The sequence below is a fragment of the Scylla paramamosain genome, chromosome 41 (genome assembly GCF_035594125.1).
Source record: "Scylla paramamosain isolate STU-SP2022 chromosome 41, ASM3559412v1, whole genome shotgun sequence".
Classification (NCBI taxonomy): domain Eukaryota; kingdom Metazoa; phylum Arthropoda; class Malacostraca; order Decapoda; family Portunidae; genus Scylla; species Scylla paramamosain.
The window spans coordinates 4,502,625-4,524,618 of NC_087191.1; the positions used below are offsets into that span (position 1 = coordinate 4,502,625).

The 21,994-nt window shown below is 38.8% G+C and overlaps 1 protein-coding gene across 1 annotated transcript in view; it reads left to right on the forward strand.

Moving 5' to 3' along the window:
* The first annotated feature begins 631 nt into the window (after positions 1 to 631).
* The window catches only part of LOC135092938 (glutamate receptor 1-like), a 38,980-nt gene continuing 17,617 nt past the window's right edge, over positions 632 to 21,994 (forward strand). Inside the window, exons 1-2 of the mRNA XM_063991741.1 lie at positions 632 to 1,224; positions 9,902 to 10,056. Coding sequence (XP_063847811.1) covers positions 1,111 to 1,224; positions 9,902 to 10,056 — 269 coding nt within the window. The 5' untranslated portion in view covers positions 632 to 1,110. The remainder of the gene's footprint in view (positions 1,225 to 9,901; positions 10,057 to 21,994) is intronic.

The following is a 21,994-nucleotide window of genomic DNA, read 5'->3' on the forward strand; positions in this document are numbered from 1 at the left end:
ATACCAAAACAGCAATAGGAATATATTGGAAACATGAAATGAAGTTACAGAGATAAGGATAGAAGCCAAAGGAAAGTATTTTGAAAATAAAAGCTTTGTGTCAAACTCGATCAAAATCTGTCGATATGTCTAATGTGTAAGTTTCACCAAAAATTTCTAAACAAGGATGACCAAGATTCGTTAAGAAAAGAGTCATAAAATAAAAAAAAATATAGGACGGTAGTTTCAGTGATTATATCAGCCACACGTTTTAGAAAGGGGCTGAATGTAGTCAAGCAAGAAGGAATAATTGGACCGAGTTGGTAGAATTTGGAAAGGCACGGTGCAAGCACAGATGCTCAATACAATAGAAAGGTCCATAAGCCTTCCAAGAGTTAAGGCCAGAGAGTCCATGGAAAACATCATTGCAAAGAATCTTGATAGGTGACAGAGGATGGAGGAGAGGGATGAACAAGCCCTAAATCATCCTAGGTAGACTTTTTACCAAAGGTTTCAGCGAAGAGTTAAGCTTCAGAGATAAATGAAATGACAGTGGTGCCATGATGTTGAAATAAAGAATATAAAAAAGCAATGTTTTCAGATAATTTTGGCGAGGTGCCAGAAATCACGAGGGAAGTTAGATCTAGAAAGATCTCGACATTTTCTAGTAATGAAGGAGTATTTAACTAGTTGGAGAACAAACTTGGCATGATCCCGGTCAGAAATATAAAGTGCATGAGATTCAGGTGATGGAAGGCTCAAGTACCGTTTGTGGGCCACCTCTATCATGTATAGCACGATGACAGACTGACTTAAATCAAGGTTTGGAAGGTTTAGAGAAAAAGAAAGAATGAGAAATGTGTGCGTCTATTGTAGACACTATCACCTACGTTATGCTCTTAGCACACAGAGCCGGTTCCCTGATACTGAACCAGTAGTCATTCCCAGGAAATCAGAATTATACCTCCTCAGATCCTCCAGTTCTCAGAGGCAAGATTCCAGAGGCACCTCCGCCTTGAGAAGACAGAGTGACAGGATAAGAAAGAAGCAAATGTTATATGTTTCTTCAAAAATGAATGATGTGCAGGTACTCTGTGGGGATACCAGCTACCAAACGGATCCTGGACGGGCATGGTGGGCATGTTTGAGAGAGGTGACGGAGATCTAGGCATTGGTAACCTGTTCATCTCGGCGCTGGGAGGACGAAACAAGCACCAGCACTATACAGCACCTTTCGGACAAGAGGTAGTCACTGATTCTCGTCATTATTAATTAGTTAATTGATTTACATGTCTCGTCGTAGCGAACAACGTATTCCCTTTAATTGATACTGAAATTGAAATACTGAAATTTGTGATAAATCATAAATTGTGTTTTTTTTTTATGTAGGGAGGACACCGGCCAAGGGCAAAAAAAAAATTCCCCAGTAAAAAAAAAAAAAACACCACTAAAATGCCAGTCCCGAGGTGGTAGTGGAAAACTGAAGGATACGTGTCTTGAAACCTTGAAAGAAGGGATAGTTGTCTGGAAGGTTGTGTTGATAGATGGAAGAATTGAGGTTTTGAGGCATTGAACAATACCAAGTTTGCTCTGCCCCAATAAGAAATTTCGGAGAGATCAGAAGTTAGACGTTCTGTGGCTTCCCTGCGTGAACTGTTTTACTTCCTGAAGGGTTGAACGTCTAAGAAAAGACGTGGAAAAGTGCAGAGTGTTATCATCAGCGTAGGTGTGGATAGGACAAGAAGTTTCGTTTAGAAGATCATTTATGAATAACAGGAAGAGAATGGATGACAGAACAGAATCTTGAGAAATACCAATGTTAATAGCTTTAGGAGAACAGTGACCGTCTACCATAGCAGCAATAGGGCGGTCAGAAAGGAAACTTCAGGTGAACTTATAGAGAGAAGGATAGAAGCAGTAGGAAGCTAGTCTTGAAATCAAAGCTCTTGTGCCAGACTATTAAAAGGTTTTGATATGTCTAAGGCAACAGCAGAAGTTACACCAAAAACTCTCTAAAAGACGATGACCAAGACTCAGTAAGGAAAGCCAGAAGATCACCAGTGAGGGGCCTTGATGGAACCCATACTGGTGATCAGATAGAAGGTTGTGAAGTGATAGATGTTGAATCTTCCTGTTGAGGATAGATTGAAAAAACTTTAGATAGGCAGGAAATTAAAACGATAGGACGGTAGTTTGAGGGATTACAACGGTCACCCCTTTTAGGAACAGACTGAATGTTGCCAGAGTTCTAGCAGAATGGAAAGATAGATGTTGAGAGACAGAGTTGGAAGAGTTTGACTAGGCAAGGTGCAAGCACTGAGGCGCAGTTTCGGAGAACAATAGGAAGGACCCCATCAGGTCCATAAGCATTCCGAGGGTTTAGGCTAGCGAGGGCATGGAAAACATCATTCCGAAGAATTTTAATAGGTGGCATGAAATAGTCACAGGGTAGAGGAGAGGGAGGAACAAGCCCTGAATCGTCCAAGGTAGAGTTTTTAGCAAAGGTTTGAGTGAAGACTTCAGCTTTAGAGATAGATGTGATAACAGTGGTGCCATCTGTTCCAAATAAATGAGGGAAAGAAGAAGCAAAGTTATAGGAGCTGTTTTTGGCTAGATGCCAGAAGTCACGAGGGGAGTTAGATCTTTAAAGATTTTGACACTTTCTATTAATGAAGGAGTTTTGGCAAGTTGGAGAACAAAATTGGTATGGCTCCGAATAGAAATATAAAGCTAATGAAATTCTGGTGATGGAAGGCTCAAGTACCGTTTGTGGGCCGCCTCTCTTTCATGTATAGCACGAGAACAGGCTGTGTTAAACCAAGGTTTGAAAGGTTTAGATCGAAAAAAAAGAGTGAGGAATGCACGCCTCCATGCCAGACACTATCACCTCTGTTATGCGCTCGGCACACAGAGACGGGTCTCTGTGTAGTCATTTAAAGGAAAATCAGGTCCCACTAATTAGCAGAGGCAAAACGTCAAAGGCACCCCTGCTGATGGGGATCCTAAGGAGGGATTGGAACGATAGGACAAGATATAGATATGAGATTGTGGTTGGAGGAGCCCAACAGGGAAGAAAGGGTAACAGCATAAGCAGAAGGATTAGAGGCTAAGAAAAGATAGAAAATGTTGTGCGTATTTCCAAGACGGTCAGGAATATGAGTAGGGTGTTGCACCAGTGGAGGATAGCAAAGTTGAAGGCTAGTACACCAGCATGGTTAGTGAAGGGAGAGGAAAGCTAAAATTGGTGGTGAACATTTAAGTCTTCAAGAACGGAGTTCTCCACAAAAGGAAAGAGTCAGAATGTGCTCCACTTTGGAGGTTAAGTAGTCAAAGAATTTCATTTAATCAGGAGGTTAGGAGTTAGGTGAGAGGTATACAACAGATAAATTTTGTTTGAGAGTGACTCTGTAGTCGTAGCCAGATGGTGGAAAACTCGAAACGTTCAAGAGCGTAGGGACGAGAGCAGGTTAAGTCGTTGCGCACATAAATGTAACATCCAGCTTTGGATTGAAAATGAGGATAGAGAAACAGAACAGCGGCTATTGTCAGTTGCCTCAGACATCTGTGTTTCAGTGAGGAAAAAATATGAGGTTTAGTGGAGGAGAGGTGGTGTTCTTCAGACTGAAAAATTAGATCTAAGACCGCGACTTTTGCAGAAGTTAATGAAGAAAAAGTTGAGGGCGGGTTGGTGTCAAGACACTTAGGGTTGATACTAGAAGAGCAGTATGACCTGGGTACATTTGTGGTCCCCTCCCCAGATATAGACTACGAGGGCGGTGTACGAGTCGCCATGATAATTTTGAATTTTGAGTGAAGTGTGTGTGTGTAATTTTAAGTGTTTCAAGTTTTGTGTGAAGGAAGATAGTTGTCTTTACAGGGCAGGCTGTGACTGCCCACTTGTGTTGTGAGACAAAGGGAAATGTTTATTGAGGTCACAGCTGGGTTTAATAATAAGTTCACAGCATCCCCTTATTCGGTGCTTTAGACCCCACTGGGAGTAATTTTCGTTTCGGCAGGTCCCTACTGCTTTCTCATATTGTGTGTGTGTGTGTATATATATATATATATATATATATATATATATATATATATATATATATATATATATATATATATATATATATATATATATATATATATATATATATATATATATATATATATATATATATACACACACACACACACATTCCCAGTGAGGTCTGAAACACTGGTTCGAGGGTTACTGTGAAATTACCAATAACCCAACTGTGACTTCGCTGATTTGCCGCACAACACAAAGGGGTAATCACAGTCTGCCTTCAAATAAATCTACGTGCAGCTAATTATACACACACACACACACACACACACACACACACACACACACACACACACACACACACACACACACACACACACACACACACACACACACACACACACACACACACACACACACACACACACTCTTTACTGAAAATCCTAATTTTGGTATGGTGTCTCTTACTCCAGCCTTGGAATCCCCGTCAAGGTAAGGGACTATAAATGTACCCAGGTCAGACTGCTCTTCTGGTATCGATCCTGAGTGTCATTGACATCCAATTCACACCTTTTTCTTTATTAAATTTTGCATCATACCTTTAAATCTAATTTTCAATCTGTAGAACCCTACTTCTCTCCAACAAACCTCATCTTCTTTTCCTAATCAAAATACAATTGTCTGAGGTAACTGGCAGTAGCCGACTCTCTTCACTCATACTTTCTCTATCTTCATTTTCAATGCAAAGCCGGATGTTGAGTTTTTGTGCAACGACTCAACTTATTCTCGTGCTCCCTCTCTTGGAATTCCTCCGAATTTTCCACCATCTGCGCAATACTAGAGTCACTCAAATTAAATTAATCTGTGTTGTATATCTCTTTTCTAACTCCTCTGACTACAAAAAATTTTTTTAACTACTTAAATTGCAAAGAGGAGCACATCCTGACTCTCTTTACTTTCGTGGAGATCTCTATTCTTGGAGACTTCAATGTTTACCACCAGCTATTGCTCTCCTCTCCCTTCACTGACCAACCTGGTGAACTAGCCCTTAACTTTGCTATCCTCCATGATCTAGACCAGTGGTTCCCAAACTTTTTCTGATATTTACCCACTTTTCATATATGATCCTCATCCATGGCCCTCTTCTCCCCCCATCAATTCCCATCTCGTGACTATAGTGAGAGTCTGTTGTCCTACACTTATTTAGGAGGGGATTGTAAACTCCCATGTTAAATTGCTTGTATTCAACTTGTATCTCCTCCCTTATTTATGGACCAATTTTTTTCATTTGGAAATATTTTAATCGAGAAGGATAGGGAAATAAATCTTAATCTCTAGTTTATATATATATATATATATATATATATATATATATATATATATATATATATATATATATATATATATATATATATATATATATATATATATATATATATAGCTTTTTTAAGTTCGGTGAAAACAAAGAAAAAATGTATTGAATATTTGCCAAAAATCTAAATGAACTTCAATCAACATTTCAGAGAGTAACAATTCCTCCTCTCTCATAGTTTCATAAGCTGCAATAGCCCATATTTTTGTAACATGAATAGCAATGGAGGAAATATTTTTATGTGGAAAAATCCGGCATTCTGTGATATTGCGTGGTAAAGTTTAAAAATCTAATGTAACTTACCAAATGCAGCTGTGGAGTTGAAATTCACAGAATATGTACTTCAGGATATATGAAAAAAGCAGACCGAGTTTCTTTTAGTTTCTCTGAATGGTTTTGTAGATAGGCCTAGAGCGATTCGTGATGTCATGATCTTTAGGGGGGTGAAAAACAAGAATATTATTATATTTCGGTATATTTCGCCATATTTCTAAGTAAAAACAAGTGTTCTACTGTTTAAAATACGAGTAGATAAAATATTAATTCAAAGATGTTTAATCCAGATACATTGATTATTGTTGGATTTACGAAAAAAGAAATCGTAAATAAATTTTGGAAAAAAATTGTTATAAGTAAAAATTTTCCATTTTCTAGCTGTAAGTAGAGAGAGAACCGTAGATTTTTACATGAAACTAGAAATCTGGGTACCTCAGAAAAGAAAAAAAAGAAAATATTGGAAAAAAAAGGAAAAAAATTTTAACATTCCTGTACCGCGGCACACAAAACTGCAGATATTCATTACGGAACGCCTCATTACATAACCCCCCAAAAAAATTCATCACAATGTTACATATACAAAAAAAAAGGAGGGAAACGGAAGAAAATAGAAACAGATTTATTTATTTATATTTTTTTGGGGGGGGTCTATATTATACAATCCCCCTTTAAGTCCATTATGAAAAAAAAAAAAAACTCCGTCAATACCTGTAATTCTATTCATTCCACCTCATATTGTTCTAGTGGGCCTTGGAATTTTTATGTGTACATAGCCTCAGCTTATGAACCCCCATTGACCCATGACCGACAATTTGGGAACCACTGAGTTAGAGCAACTGGTGTATCAGTCTTAACAATTATTATTATTATTATTATTATTATTATTATTATTATTATTATTATATATATATATATATATATATATATATATATATATATATATATATATATATATATGTGTATATACTCGTATATATATATATATATATATATATATATATATATATATATATATATATATATATATATATATATATATATATATATATATATATATATATATATATATATATATATATATATATATATATATATATATATATATATATATATATATATATATATATATATATATATATATATATATATATATATATATATATATATATATATATATATATATATATATATATATATATATATATATATATATATATATATATATATATATATATATATATATAATATATATATATATATATATATATATATATATATATATATATATATATATATATATATATATATATATATATATATATATATATATATATATATATATATATATATATATATATATATATTCATCATTTCATACTCATCCCACGTGTACCATGGCCACCCGGCCTATTATATTTTACCCTTTTTTCCTTCTTTTCTACCTCTTAAGGGAATTTCACACCCACTTTCAGTCCTTAGGGAAAACACCTGTGTTCGTCCTTCTCGCTGGTCATTGGCTAAAATAACGAAATCTTTCACTGGGTGTTTCACCTCATTTCATGGCACCTCATTGGTCATTTATTCTCCCCCAAAACCAAAACGTGATCCAATTAGCTCAGATAAATACAGCCCACATGGTAGCGAGCAGTCCCAGTCAGTCAGTCACCCAGTCACGAGCAGTCAGTCTTGGTCTCTCATTCAGTTCCGCTCAATCACAGTCGGTCTTGAGAGACGCTGCTCAGTCATCGATTCATATCACTTCAGAGAGAGAGAAAAATCAATCGTCACGTTATAATCTCATCTCGTATCAAGTGTGTCAATGATGTTTCCCATGCTCCCCTGGCCTCAGCCCTCGGAAGACTTATGTGCGTGATAGGGTCCCTCCTATTGTTCTCCAAACATGTGCCTCCATGCTTGCACCTAGTCAAACTGTTCCAACTCTGTCTATCAACATCTACCTTTCATTCTTGTTGGAAGTTTGCCAACATTCAGCTTGTTTCTAAAAAGGGTTGTATTCCACCAAATTACCGTTGTACCTCTATAATTTCCTGTCTCTGTAATTTATTTATTTTTTTTTTTCATCTACCCTCAACAGGAAGATTCTTAAACATCTATCACTTCAAAACCCTCTATCTGATGGTCAGTGTGGGTCAAAGGCGCTTTACTGGTGATCTTTTGGCTTTCCTCTTTTAGGAATTTTGATCAAACTTTCGCTATTGCCTTATTCATATCAAAAACTTTTGATAGAGTCTGGCACAAAGCTCAGATTTTCAAACTACCCTCCCAGCATTTTTATCCTCTCTGTAACTTAATCTCAAGTTTCCTTACTGACCGTTCTATTGCTTCTATGGTAGACGTTACTGTTCTCATAAATCCATTAACAGTGTTGTTCCCTAGGGTTTTGTTCTGTCACTTACTTTCTTCACATTATTCATCAATGACATTCTAAACAAGACAAATCTCTGTAAAATTTCTGATTGGGGCAGAGAAAACTTAGTATTGTTAGGTATCTCAAAAAACTCAATTCCTGCATCTATCAACTCTACACAATTTTCTACATAACTATCCCCACTTCTTCAATGACATTTAACTGTCCCCCTCTTCTACACTGAACATCTTCGGTCGGTCCTTTACTTATGATATAAACTGGAAAGCTAAAACTTATATGAAGTCAGGCGATCTGCGCCAGTTTTTCTCACTCCCTTCCTCCCAGCTTCTAAATCTGTACAGGGACCTTATCCGAGCATGTATAGAATATGTTTTACATTTCTCACCTGGTATTTTAGACTGGTGGGAATCAAAAGCTTTCTGTCTTATCAACTCCTCTCTTCTAACAGAATGTCTTCTGTCTCTGTCTTATCGCCGCAATGTTGCATCTTTTGTTATCTTTTACCGCTATTTTTTCACGATAATTGTCTTCAGATCTAGCAAAAGATTTTCTTTGGTGAAGGTGGAGAGAGCGGTGTATGACTCCCTTCTCCGTCTATCTGTGATAAATAACGGGAGGCGAGATAATAGGGAGGGTAGTTTGAGATACAGCGAAAGAGGAAGAGAGAGGAAAGCAACAGGAGAGAGGAAGGAATGTATTGTTGATTATAGGAAGAAAGGGAATTCGTAATGAAAGTAGAAGAGTTCTGAGGACAACGAAGTGTATGAAGAGTGAAGGAAGAGCTTGGGAGTACGGGGAGAAGACAGACAATAAATATAAGGAGGAAGGGTCAGGAGTGAGTGAAAAATTAGAGGGAGAGGAAGTACTGAGAAATACGGGGTCTCTTTTCCAATCCTCTACTTGTTTTTGTTCTTCGTTCATCAGCCACCTTCCCACTTCTTGCCTCCCTGTACACTTCTTATCCACGTCTCCACATTCTTGAAATATATTATACATTCTTTACCTATTTTCTTGTATTTTTTTCTATTTATATTTCGTTTTTTTTTATTTCTTTCCTTCTTTCTCTCCTTTCTTGAGCTTTGTTTAGCGCACTTTGTATTACTGTGACATATGTAGAAAGTATCCGTATCCAGAATGGCAACTGCGGATATGGAGATAAAATAAACCCATAATCTCATCCGTATCCTCAGATATTGATATTTTAACATCCGCAATCTTATCCGCAACCATATTTTAGATATATCCGGCTCTGTCCCCGCATCTGCGGAGCTAAAAAATTTAGTTATCGGATACATCACTAACACAAACACACACATTTAAAGTTTGTCCTAAAAACAGAAGCAGGCAAGGAGTTCCAGAGTTTACCAGTAAAATAAATCAAAGGCTGAGAAAACTGGTTGACTTGTATTAGGGAGATGGACAAAATAGGGGTGAGAAAAGAGTAGAAAGTTTTGTGCAAATTTATAGAAGATAGCAAACTATCTTCTATAAATTTCGCCGAGTAGCGAAGAAAGGCTGAAGACAGTCAATTAGAGGACAGCGATTGATGAAGAGAAATGCTTTTGATTCCATCCTCTTCAAGAGAGCAGTATGAGTGGAACTCCCCTATGTAGGGTATACTTTATACATAGGTAGAAAAGACCCCTTTACAAGGTTAGCGTAAGGATGACATATACAGCTCAGAACTCCCAACTTCATGGTAGCAGTTTTAAGAAGTGAGGAGAAGTGAAATTCCCAGCTTAGATTACTAGTGAAAGAACTGAGTGTCATTGAAAAAGGCGATAGTTATATGGAAGGTTGTGTCAACTACTAGATTTGCCAGACCAGATAATATCATTTATTTCGTATTATGACCAACGAGCAGAATACATGCTTCATGATTAAGAAAGGAACAAGCACTCCTCGGTGGCAGTCCCTTGCCCTGCCCTTCAGGAAAGATACGTGGATCGCCGTGCTGGTGATGGCTCTCCTCTTGGGCCCAATCTTCTTCGCTCTGTCCCGACCTCACGTCACCGGCAGGTGTGCGCAAGGCTACTGTTTCCGTAATGTATTGTGACATCTTTGTGTTTCATTATTTCACATGTAATGTATATTGAGAAATGCAAGGTGAAATTAGGAAATGGCTGATAGCATGTATAAATGTGAAAGGATTTTAGATATACTTTGTGTCATAATTATATTGAATTGTCTCTATGCAAATATTATATTACGAAGCTGTGTGATGTGCTGGAACGCTTTTGCCTATTTTCAGAAGCATCTCTCTTCCTTCACTGACAATTATCATTACTTTTTTTTTTCTCATGGAACTCACTCAAAAACACAGGAGCAGTTGATTCTCTCTCTCTCTCTCTCTCTCTCTCTCTCTCTCTCTCTCTCTCTCTCTCTCTCTCTCTCTCTCTCTCTCTCTCTCTCTCTCTCTCTCTCTCTCTATCTATCTATCTATCTATCTATATATATATATATATATATATATATATATATAGAGAGAGAGAGAGAGAGAGAGAGAGAGAGAGAGAGAGAGAGAGAGAGAGAGAGAGAGAGAGAGAGAGAGAGAGAGCGAGAGACAGAGAGAGAGAGAGAGAGAGAGAGAGAGAGAGAGAGAGAGAGAGAGAATCAACTGCTCCTGTGTTTTAGAGTGAGTTCCATGAGAAAAAAAAAAGAATAATGATAATTGTCAGTGAAGGAAGAGAGATGCTTCTGAAAATAGACAAAAACGTTCCAGCACATCACACAGCTTCGTAATTCGTAATTAGGCTTCGTAAGTGTCTTGACACCCCCTCAACTTTTTCTTCATTAATTTCTGCAACATTCGCGGTCTAAGATCTAATTTTCAATCTGTAGAACATCACCTCTCCTCTTCTAAATCTCATATTATTTTCCTTAGTGAAACTCAGGTGTCTGAAGCAACTGACAGTAGCCCCTTTTCTGTTCCCTCCTACTTTCTTTATCCTCATGTTCGATCCAAAGCTGGATGCTGCGTTTATGTGCGCAATGACTTAACCTGCTCTCGTGCCCACGCTCTTGAATCTTCCGAGTTTTCCACCATCTGGCTACGACTACAGAGTCACTCTCATACTAATTTTATCTGTGCTGTATACCTTTAACCTAACTCCTCTGACTATAAGAAATTGTTTGACTACTTAACTTCCAAAGTGGAGCACATTCTGACCCCCTTCCCTTTCGCAGAGATCTCCATTCTTGGAGACTTAAATGTTCACCACCAGCTTTGGCTTTCCTCTCCCTTCACTGACCATCCTGGTGAACTAGCCTACAACTTTGCTATCCTCCATGACATAGAGCAATTGGTGCAACATCCTACTCGTATTCCTGACCGTCTTGGAGATACGCCCAACACTCATGACCTTTTCCTGACCTCTAATCCTTCTGCTTATGCTGTCACCATTTCTTCTCCGTTGGGCTCCTCCGATCACAATCTTTATCTTGACCTATTGCTCCAATCCCTCCTCAGGATCCCCCTAAGCGAAGGTGTCTCTGGCGTTTTACCTCTGCTAGTTGGGGGGACCTGAGGAGGTATTTTGCTGATTTTCCTTGGAATGACTACTGCTTCCGTGTCAGAGACCCGTCTTTGTGTGCTGAACGCATAACAGAGGTGATAGTGTCTGGCATGGAGGCGTACATTCCTCACTCTTTTTCTCGTCCTAAACCTTCTAGACCTTGGGTTAACACAGCTTGTTCTCGTGCTATACATGATAGAGAGGTGGCCCACAAAAGGTACTTAAGCCTTCCATCACCAGAATCTCATGTACTTTATATTTCTGCCCGGAACCATGCCAAGTCTGTTCTCCAGCTAGCCAAAAACTCCTTCATTAACAGAAAATGTCAAAACCTTTCAAGATCTAACTCCCCTCGTGATTTCTGGCATCTAGCCAAAAATATCTCCAATAACTTTGCTTCTTCTTCTTTCCCTCCTCTGTTTCAACCAGATGGCACCACTGCTATCACATCTATTTCTAAAGCTGAACTCTTCACTCAAACCTTTGCTAAAAAACTCTACCATGGACGATTCTGGGCTTGTTCCTCCCTCTCCTCCACCCTCTGACTACTTCATGCCATGTATTAAAATTCTTCGCAAAGATGTTTTCCATGCCCTCGCTGGCCTAAACCCTCGGAAGGCTTATGGACCTGATAGGGTCCCTCCTACTGTTCTCCGAAACTGTGCCTCCGTGCATACGTGCACACATTTGCCTACATTCAACTTGTTCCTAAAAAGGGGACCGTTCTAATCCCTCAAACTACCGTCGTATTGCTTTAATTTCCTGCTTATCTAAAGTTTTTTAATCTATCCTCAACAGGAAGATTCTTAAACATCTATCACTTCACAACCTTCTATCTGATCGCCAGTATGGGTTCCGTCAAGGCCGCTCTACTGGTGATCTTCTGGCTTTCCTTACTGAGACTTGGTCATCCTCTTTTAGAGATTTTGGTGAAACTTTTGCTGTTGCCTTGGACATATCAAAAGCTTTTGATAGAGTCTGGCACAAAGCTTTGATTTCCAAACTACCCTCCTACGGTTTCTATCCTTCTCTCTGTAACTTCATCTCAAGTTTCCTTTCTGACCGTTCTATTGCTGCTGTGGTAGACGGTCACTGTTCGTCTCCTAAATTTATTAACAGTGGTGTTCCTCAGGGTTCTGTCCTGTCACCCACTCTCTTCTTATTATTCATTAATGATCTTCTAAACTAAACTTCTTGTCCTATCTACTCCTATGCTGATGATACCACCCTGCACTTTTCCACGTCTTTTCATAGACGTCCAACCCTTCAGGAGTTAAACATATCACACAGGGAACGGTAGTTTGGAAATCAAAGCTTTGTGCCAGACTCTATCAAAGGCTTTTGATATATCCAAGGCAACAGCAAAAGTTTCACCAAAATCTCTAAAAGAGGATGACCAAGACTCAGCAAGGAAAGCCAGAAGATCACCAGTAGAGCGGCCTTGACGGAACCCATACTGGCGATCAGATAGAAGGTTGTGAAGTGATAGATGTTTAAGAATCTTCCTGTTGAGGATAGATTAAAAAAGTTTAGATAAGCAGGAAATTAAAGCAATAGGACGGTAGTTTGATGGATTAGAACGGTCACCCTTTTTAGGAACAGGTTGAATGTAGGCAAACTTCCAGCAAGAAGGAAAGGTAGATGTTGACAGACAGAGCTGAAAGAGTTTGACTAGGCAAGGTGCAAGCACGGAGGCACAGTTTCGGAGAACAATAGGAGGGACCCCATCAGGTCCATAAGCCTTCCGAGGGTTTAGGCCAGCGAGGGCATGGAAAACATCATTGCGAAGAATTTTAATACGTGGCATGAAGTAGTCAGAGGGTGGAGGAGAGGGAGGAACAAGCCCAGAATCGTCCAAGGTAGAGTTTTTAGCAAAGGTTTGATCAAAGAGTTCAGCTTTAGAAATAGATGTGATAGCAGTGGTGCCATCTGGTTGAAGTAGAGGAGGGAAAGAAGAAGAAGCAAAGTTATTGGAGATATTTTTGGCTAGATGCCAGAAATCACGAGGGGAGTTAGATCTTGAAAGGTTTTGACATTTTATGTTAATGAAGGAGTTTTTTGGCTAGTTGGAGAACAGACTTGGCATGGTTCCGGCCAGAAATATAAAGTTCATGAGATTCTTTTGATGGAAGGCTAAGTACCTTTTGTGGGCCACCTCTCTATCATGTATAGCACGAGAACAAGCTGTGTTAAACCAAGGTTTAGAAGGTTTAGGACAAGAAAAAGAGTGAGGAATGTACGCCTCCATGCCAGACAGTATCACCTCTGTTATGCGCTCAGCACACAAAGACGGGTCTCTGACACGGAAGCAGTAGTCATTCCAAGGAAAATCAGCAAAATACCTCCTCAGGTCCCCCCAACTAGCAGAGGCAAAACGCCAGAGGCACCTTCGCTTAGGGAGATCCTGAGGAGGGATTGGAGTGATAGGACAAGATAAAGATATGAGATTGTGATCGGAGGAGCCCAACGGAGAAGAAAGGGTGACAGAATAAGCAGAAGGATTAGAGGTCAGGAAAAGGTCAAGAATGTTGGGCGTATCTCCAAGACGGTCAGGAATACGAGTAGGGTGTTGTTGCACCAATTGCTCTAGGTCAAGGAGGATAGCAAAGTTGTAGGCTAGTTCACCAGGATGGTCAGTGAAGGGAGAGGAAAGCCAAAGCTGGTGGTGAACATTGAAGTCTCCAAGAATGGAGATCTCTGCAAAAGGGAAGAGGGTCAGAATGTGCTCCACTTTGGAAGATAAGTAGCCAAAGAATTTCTTATAGTCAGAGGAGTTAGGAGAGAGGTATACAGCACAGATAAATTTAGTATGAGAATGACTCTGTAGTCGTAGCCAGATGGTGGAAAACTCGGAAGATTCAAGAGCGTGGGCACGAGAGCAGGTTACGTCATTGCGCACATAAACGCAGCATCCAGCTTTGGATCGAAAATGAGGATAGAGAAAGTAGGAGGGAACAGAAAAGAGGCTACTGGACTGTCATAGACGTCCAACCCTAGAGGAGGTAAACATATTACACAGGGAAGCCACAGAACGCTTGACATCTGATCTTTCTAAAATTTCTGATTGGGGTAGAGCAAACTTGGTATTGTTCAATGCCTCAAAAACTCAATTCCTCCATCTATCAACTCGACACAATCTTCCAGACAACTATCCCCTCTTCTTCAATGACACTCAACTGTCCCCCTCTTGTACACTGAACATCCTCGGTCTGTCCTTTACTTATAATCTGAACTGGAAACTTCACATCTCATCTCTAGCTAAAATAGCTTCAATGAAGTTAGTCATTCTGAGACGTCTCCGCCAGTTTTTCTCACCTACCTAGCTGTTAACTCTGTACAAGGGCCTTATCCGTCCATGTATGGAGTATGCTTCACATGTCTGGGGGTGTTCCACTCATACTGCTCTACTAGACAGGGTGGAATCAAAAGCTTTTTGTGTCATCGACTCCTCTCCTCTAACTGACTGTCTTCAGCCTCTCTCTCTCACCGCCGCAATGTTGCATATCTAGCTGTCTTTTACTGCTATTTTCATGCTAACTGCTCTTCTGATCTTGCTAACTGCATGCCTCCCCTCTTTCCGCGGCCTCGCTGCACAAGACTTTCTTCTTTTTCTCACCCCTATTCTGTCCACCTCTCTAACGCAAAAGTTAACCAGTATTCTCAATTATTCATCCCTTTCTCTGGTAAACTCTGGAACTCCCTGCCTGCTTCTGTATTTCCACCTTCCTATGACTTGAATTCCTTCAAGAGGTAGGTTTCAAGACACTTATTCATCAATTTTTGACCACTGCTTTGACCCTTTTATGGGACTGGCATTTCAGTGGGCATATTTTCTTTATTGGATTTTTGTTGCCCTTGGTCTCTGTCCTTCCTACATAAAAAAAAATAATAAAAAAAAAAAAAAAAAAAAAATATATATATATATATATATATATATATATATATATATATATATATATATATATATATATATATATATATATATATATATATATATATATATATATATATATATATATATATATATATATATATATTTTAATGCCTCGGAATCCGAATTTAATTCGATGCAGGAGGCTGTTCTAATTGTGAAAACCTCGGACCCTAAACCTATTTTCCTCTTAAGAAATATTCCCCCAAAATAATCTAAATACCTATATACGGTCTCTCAGTGAAATGTGCAAATTATACTGAGTTTAAGTATAAAAAAAAAATAATAATAATAAGTAAAAAATATATATTATATGCAATCACAAAAAAAAAAAAAATAATAATAATAATGATAATATCTTTATGGCAAGTGTATTACATACGAGGCAACACATGAGTGTTGTTATGTTGTGCACCAATAATGCTGGTATTTTCAATCTCCTCAAACATCCTGACTTAATTTCATTATTAAGTGACAAAAAAAAATCTGCGGTATGTTAAAAATGTTTATCTGGAAATCTTACACAAAACTATCATAATCATTCGCTGCTACCTCCACCTTAATTCAATCTTTGTAACAGTAAAAGAAAAAAAAAACTAATTATTGTTGTCCTGCAGATATTTTGCTAATATTTTGCGGTATTCTATCATTATTCATTTTTTGTCTTTTTAAATATATATATATATATATATATATATATATATATATATATATATATATATATATATATATATATATATATATATATATATATATATATATATATATATATATATATATATATATATATATATATATATATATATATATATATATATATATATATATATATATTAGAGGGTTCTTACTAGCTAGTATTGCATATGAGATAGTGGCAGTAAGCCCCTGCCTATTAAGTAGGTTAAACAGCAGTTACTAGACTGACTGAATCAAGACTGACTGACGAGTCCCTTTGCCCGTTCCTGTGTTTCTTGTAAATGTGTGATGTTGGGAAGCCGAGTGTGGTTTCCAGACATTCTTGAGCTGGGGTTCAGACTAGTATATGGTATAGATAGCAGATGGTATAGAGATTCCCCAGTGAGCAGTGGATGTTTCCAATCTCCACACGTTTTACCGTGTACCAGTGGTAATTACACGTCCTTTGAGAGACTGTAAATATGCTGCTTACCAACAGGAGTGTGTAACAATCTATGGGCACGGGAGGTCCCATGTTTTTTAGGGAGGTAGCTCACAGATTATTATACACCTTATAGCTGTGTGTACTTTGTAGTAGCTCTGTCACAGTACAACGTGGTTTGCGACACATCTCACAACTGTGTGTCCTTTCACATAGCTGTGCCCCCTAGAACATAGTTTGCGACTCTTTCTCAGCAAATTCAAGTTATTTGGAAGTTCTAGCACTCCTTTCTCTGTTGGTGGTCAGCGACCTCATTTATTTAATCATTACTCAAGACCAGAAGGACCCTGTATACATGTATTTGTGCCCTGCACTGAGGTAATTAATATATATATATACTCGTATATATATATATATATATATATATATATATATATATATATATATATATATATATATATATATATATATATATATATATATATATATATATATATATATATATATATATATATATATATATATATATATATATATATATATATATATATATATATATATATATATATATATATATATATATATATATATATATATATATATATATATATATATATATATATATATATATATATATATATATATATATATATATATATATATATATATGAGGGGCACTGGCCAAGGGCAATAAAAATCCAATAAGAAAAAAAAAAACTCAATGAGATGCCACTCCCGGAAAAGTGTCCAGAGCGGTACTCAAAAATTGATGGACAAGTATCTTGAAACCTCCCTCTTGAAGGAATAGGAAGGTGGAAATACAGAAGCAGGCAGGGAATTCCAGAGTTTACCAGAGAAAGGGATGAATGATTGAGAATACTGGTTAACTCTTGCATTAGAATGCTGAACAGAACAGGAGTGAGATAAAGAAGAAAGTCTTGTGCAGCGAGACCGCGGGAGTAGGGGAGGCATGCAGTTAGCAAGATCAGAAGAACAGTTAGCATGAAAATAGCAGTAGAAGACAGCTAGAGATGCTCCTCAAAAGTTTGTTCTGCCACAATCAGAAATATTAGAAAGACGAAATGTCAGGAGTTCTGTGGCTTCCCTGCGTGAAATGTGTACTTCCTGAACTGTTGGACACCTATGAAAAAACGTGGAAAAGTGCAGGGTGGTATCATTGGCATAGGTGTGGATAAGATAAGAAGTTTGGTTTAAAAGTCATTGATGAATAGTAAGAGGAGAGTGGGTGACAGGACAGAACCCTGAGGAACACCACTATCAATAGATTTAGGAGAAGAACATTGACCGTCTAGCACAGCAGCAATAGAATGGTCAGAAAGGAAACGACATGAAGTTACAGAGAGAAAGATAGAAGCCGTAGGAGGGTAGTTTGGAAATCAAAACTTTGTTCTAGACTCTATCAAAAGCTTTTGATATATCCAAGGTAACAACAAAAGTTTCACCAAAAATATCTAAAAGAGGGACCAAGACTCAGTAAGGAAAGCCAGAAAATCACCAGTAGAGCGGCCTCGACCCATTCTGGCGATCAGATAGAAGGTTATGAAGTGATAGATGTTTAAGAATCTTCCTGTTGAGGACAAATTCAAAAACTTTAGATAGGCAGGAAATTAAAACAATATATATATATATATATATATATATATATATATATATATATATATATATATATATATATATATATATATATATATATATATATATTGTCAGCCCTGTCAGCCAGGGACCTAATGTCAGGTAATGTGATTCCCGTAACAGTAGACGAGGACTAGCTAATGATGAATTGATGATAAAAGCTGAACGTTGTCTGAAGAGGATTTACGCTGGATGGCAGGAAATGAGGAAAGAGAGTCGCAAAGGTGAATTTCGCAAAGGTGTCCGTCTCCCGTATGTTATAGTGCCAAGGATATTGCAACCAACTCTGCCTGGAATAGGGTGGTATGCTGTGAAATGATGATCTCCCCGTACAGAAAAGCAGCGCCTGTCGCACAGTACTCATTGACAGACCCATCAGTATATTAGTATTTGGCATCAGGGGAGGTGCAGGATGCCACCAGTGCCAAAGTTTTTTGCCTAAGGCGAGCAGGGAGTTGTGCTTTTGGCCGTTCTTGGGAGATAGTTGTTGTTCGTATATGAGATGTGGCCCATGGTGGTGGCAAGATGAGGACAGATAAAGGGAGATCTGGATCACACCTCATTTTATCCCCAAAGTTGGGCGGTATCTACAGCAGCGTGAATCCAGTCACCATCTGGAGCAGACGTTGCAGGATTTTGGAAGGCGTGCCGGTATTTTGTGGCAAATGATTGCTAAGGCCAGCGGCGGAGATGTGCTACCGTGGCGATGCAGGATCTGGCCAAGATGTGGTATCGAAAACCACATTCTCCACAGATGTCCAGTGGGGGTCCCTTAAAATGGTTCTCATGGACTCGTTCTGTACAACCTTCTACGATTGAAAGCCGATATTTTAAATGGCGGCAAGACAGGAGCGCAGTAGTCCACTACTGAACGGACTGCCACAGTGTAAACTGTGGGCGTAGAACTGGACGGAGGCACCGGTACCACGAACTGACAGGTTGTGGAATACTCGTTTCCTGGCGGGAAGCCTCTCTTTAAGTGTTCTTACCTGTGGCCGAAAGGAGAGACCCAGACCCTTAAGCAGCAATGGGTAGTAACTTGTTCAATTGGCATTTCGTCGATGTATAGCGGCTGGCGGAAATCTGGGATGCCGAAAGACATGATACTGGTGTTAGCAGGATTTATCTTGAACCCCAATAAGAATATTAAAAGAAAAGGATTGAGACTGAGTTTCAAGGGCGTCGGGTTGCGAGGGAGAAATGCGTCCTTGGAACCGGACACGAGCACTACGGCTTCTAAGGAATCCCGCGATCCATTGAAATAGTCGGGGACAGTAATAGGGTCGGTAGCCTGGCACGGAGATGGTTGTACCCTCCAGCAGGAGCGGCTCTTGAAAGAGGAAAAAATCCACCGTCTCAGAGCGAGCTACTTCTAGGAGCAAGGAGAACTGCTTACAGAACCCATAACAGTTCCATTGGTAGATAGGGAGGCGTGAGAGCTCTCTGGTGTTGTTGTGTGTTCGGTCGGAGGAGGCGTTGGCTTGTCGTTAATCTGAGGTGGGGGCGATCGCGTCGAAGATCTTGGAAGGAGAGATGCCATGATGGTTTCGGCCTGGTGTTGCACCTTCTCTACAACCTTCTTGGACACAACCTCCATTGCTTCGAGGAAAGCCGACCGTTTGAAGCTGTAGCCGACATCTGGGAGAGAATTTCTCTCATCGAAGTAGTCAGCTCCGTCAGGAAAAAGTGCAGGATATCTCCGGTAATTATATGGGAGCCCGGTGAAACTGACTACAGGGACAAATCTAGAACTCTGCCAGCGAGTCCTTAACCTACATCGGTGAGACGGCTGAAACTGGTGGCTTCCGTTGAGCTTCATAAAAGCTGGTGCCCTTATGGGTTTTTAAGGGACTGTAGGAGGTGTACAAGAGTGAAGGTTTTTAATACTTTCCATTCTCATTGGTAATTTCATGGATAATAACCCATTACATGATAGTTTAATTCCAGAAGCCGTTTTATTTTTCTCAGGTACGTATTAAGCACTGGATTTTTTAAATTACTAAATTGATATCATTTTAAAAATACACTTCTGTATGGAAATTTAATTTTTAAGGCTTTACTGGGCAGTAAATGAAAGTTTAAAGTCTGGGGAACAAAAGTACTAGGGCGATTTGCAATGAAATGCTCCTGTGATTTAATATGAATTTATTCATGCAAACAAAAATTTGGCAACTTAAAGTAATAATAACGTAATAATAAATTCACAATTAATCCCCCCATAAGGAAAATAAAAATATGTTTTGCAAAATTGAAGAGTAACCCTTACTCTTTTAAACAAGACCAAAATGAACAAAAACGGTCCATAAATAAAGAAGTAGTACACAAAAATAGAACAAAACTTGAATTTTACAGTACGGGGGATTTAAAGTTTCCGCACGCCATTTTTAAAACACCCCGGCCTCGTAGTCCCCCTATCTTTCTCTTTAACCTTGTCTTCTTTGGCCTTTAACTCCTTTTCACGTAATTTGTCCATTCTCACAAGGGCAGACTGCTGAATATGAGTGTAAGGCTCCCCAAGTGATGGGGAGCCAACATTGTAGTCAATGACAGCTTGGGCAGCAGCGAAGTTCAAAATGTTCTTGTTTGCATTCTTGTATTTAGAACAATATCGCCATACTCTTGAATGCAAATGCGTCGTGGCATTGTGGCATAGAGAATAATAGGACAAAACTACGTGATAACTGCGACCACCTGGACTGATATGCCCACCTTCTGACTGTCTGTTGGGCACTGAGTGTACAAAGGCTCACTGGCTCACATGTGGTTGTCTGAAGGTAGAAGATACTAGCAACCTTCAGACATATAGTTTATCAGCCAAAACCCAAAATTTTTGGATTAATTTTGGGTTTTTTGGCAATGTAAACAAGGAGTGGGGATTTAAAAGGGTTGCCAGATATTACCAATATTTTATCTATTATAATTTTTGTAGGAAAAACTAAACTAGTTCCAGTTATAACACTTGGTGAGAGTGAAGTCACCTACATAGTGACGCTAGCCATAGGTTTTCCTGAAATACGTTAATGTACCAGATTTTTTCGATTTTTCGCCTCCTACGGTCCCTTAACCCTAATGGATGGGACCTACGAGCCCAAACTTTCAGGGTTCACCTGAAGGGCGTGGCAGCGCACTAAAGGGCGAAAGCCGGAAACTAAGTGAAAGGAGACTTCACGAAAAAGTGTCTTCGGTGCCAGGTAAGTACGTTTTCTACAGTGGGTACAGGAGAGTGAGAGGTTTGCGTGAAAGAAGAAACCAGCACACAGGGGAAGGCATCATTTCTCTCCAGCATCTGTGGTGTGTAATGGACAGGTCACACATGTTTCATGAGTGAAACATGTGTGACCTGTCAGGAGATGGACCAGTGCAGTCTCTGAGCGGCGCTCCTGGACATACGTCTATAGCGGAAAATTACATTAGTTATCTCACCCATCTTAGTGGTGGCAACCTCTATGCTAAAAAAAGGGTTAAATGTTGAATAGCAGGAAAAAAAAATGTAAAAGATGAGGTGGGGAGAGTAAAATAATTATTAAAGCTAAAATAATGGCAGACAGCTCTAACATAAAAACAGAGGCAACACCGGAGAGGCTACCACCTCGACAGAATGAAGGAAAGATAACTCCAAATCCAATTTCATCTTCGGATTTTGAACCGTCCGTAAATATAAGGATGATGTCGGAATGTGTGGAATAATGCACGGGAATCAAAATCTGGTAATAAGTTCCCTTTATGGATAGCAATGCCAGA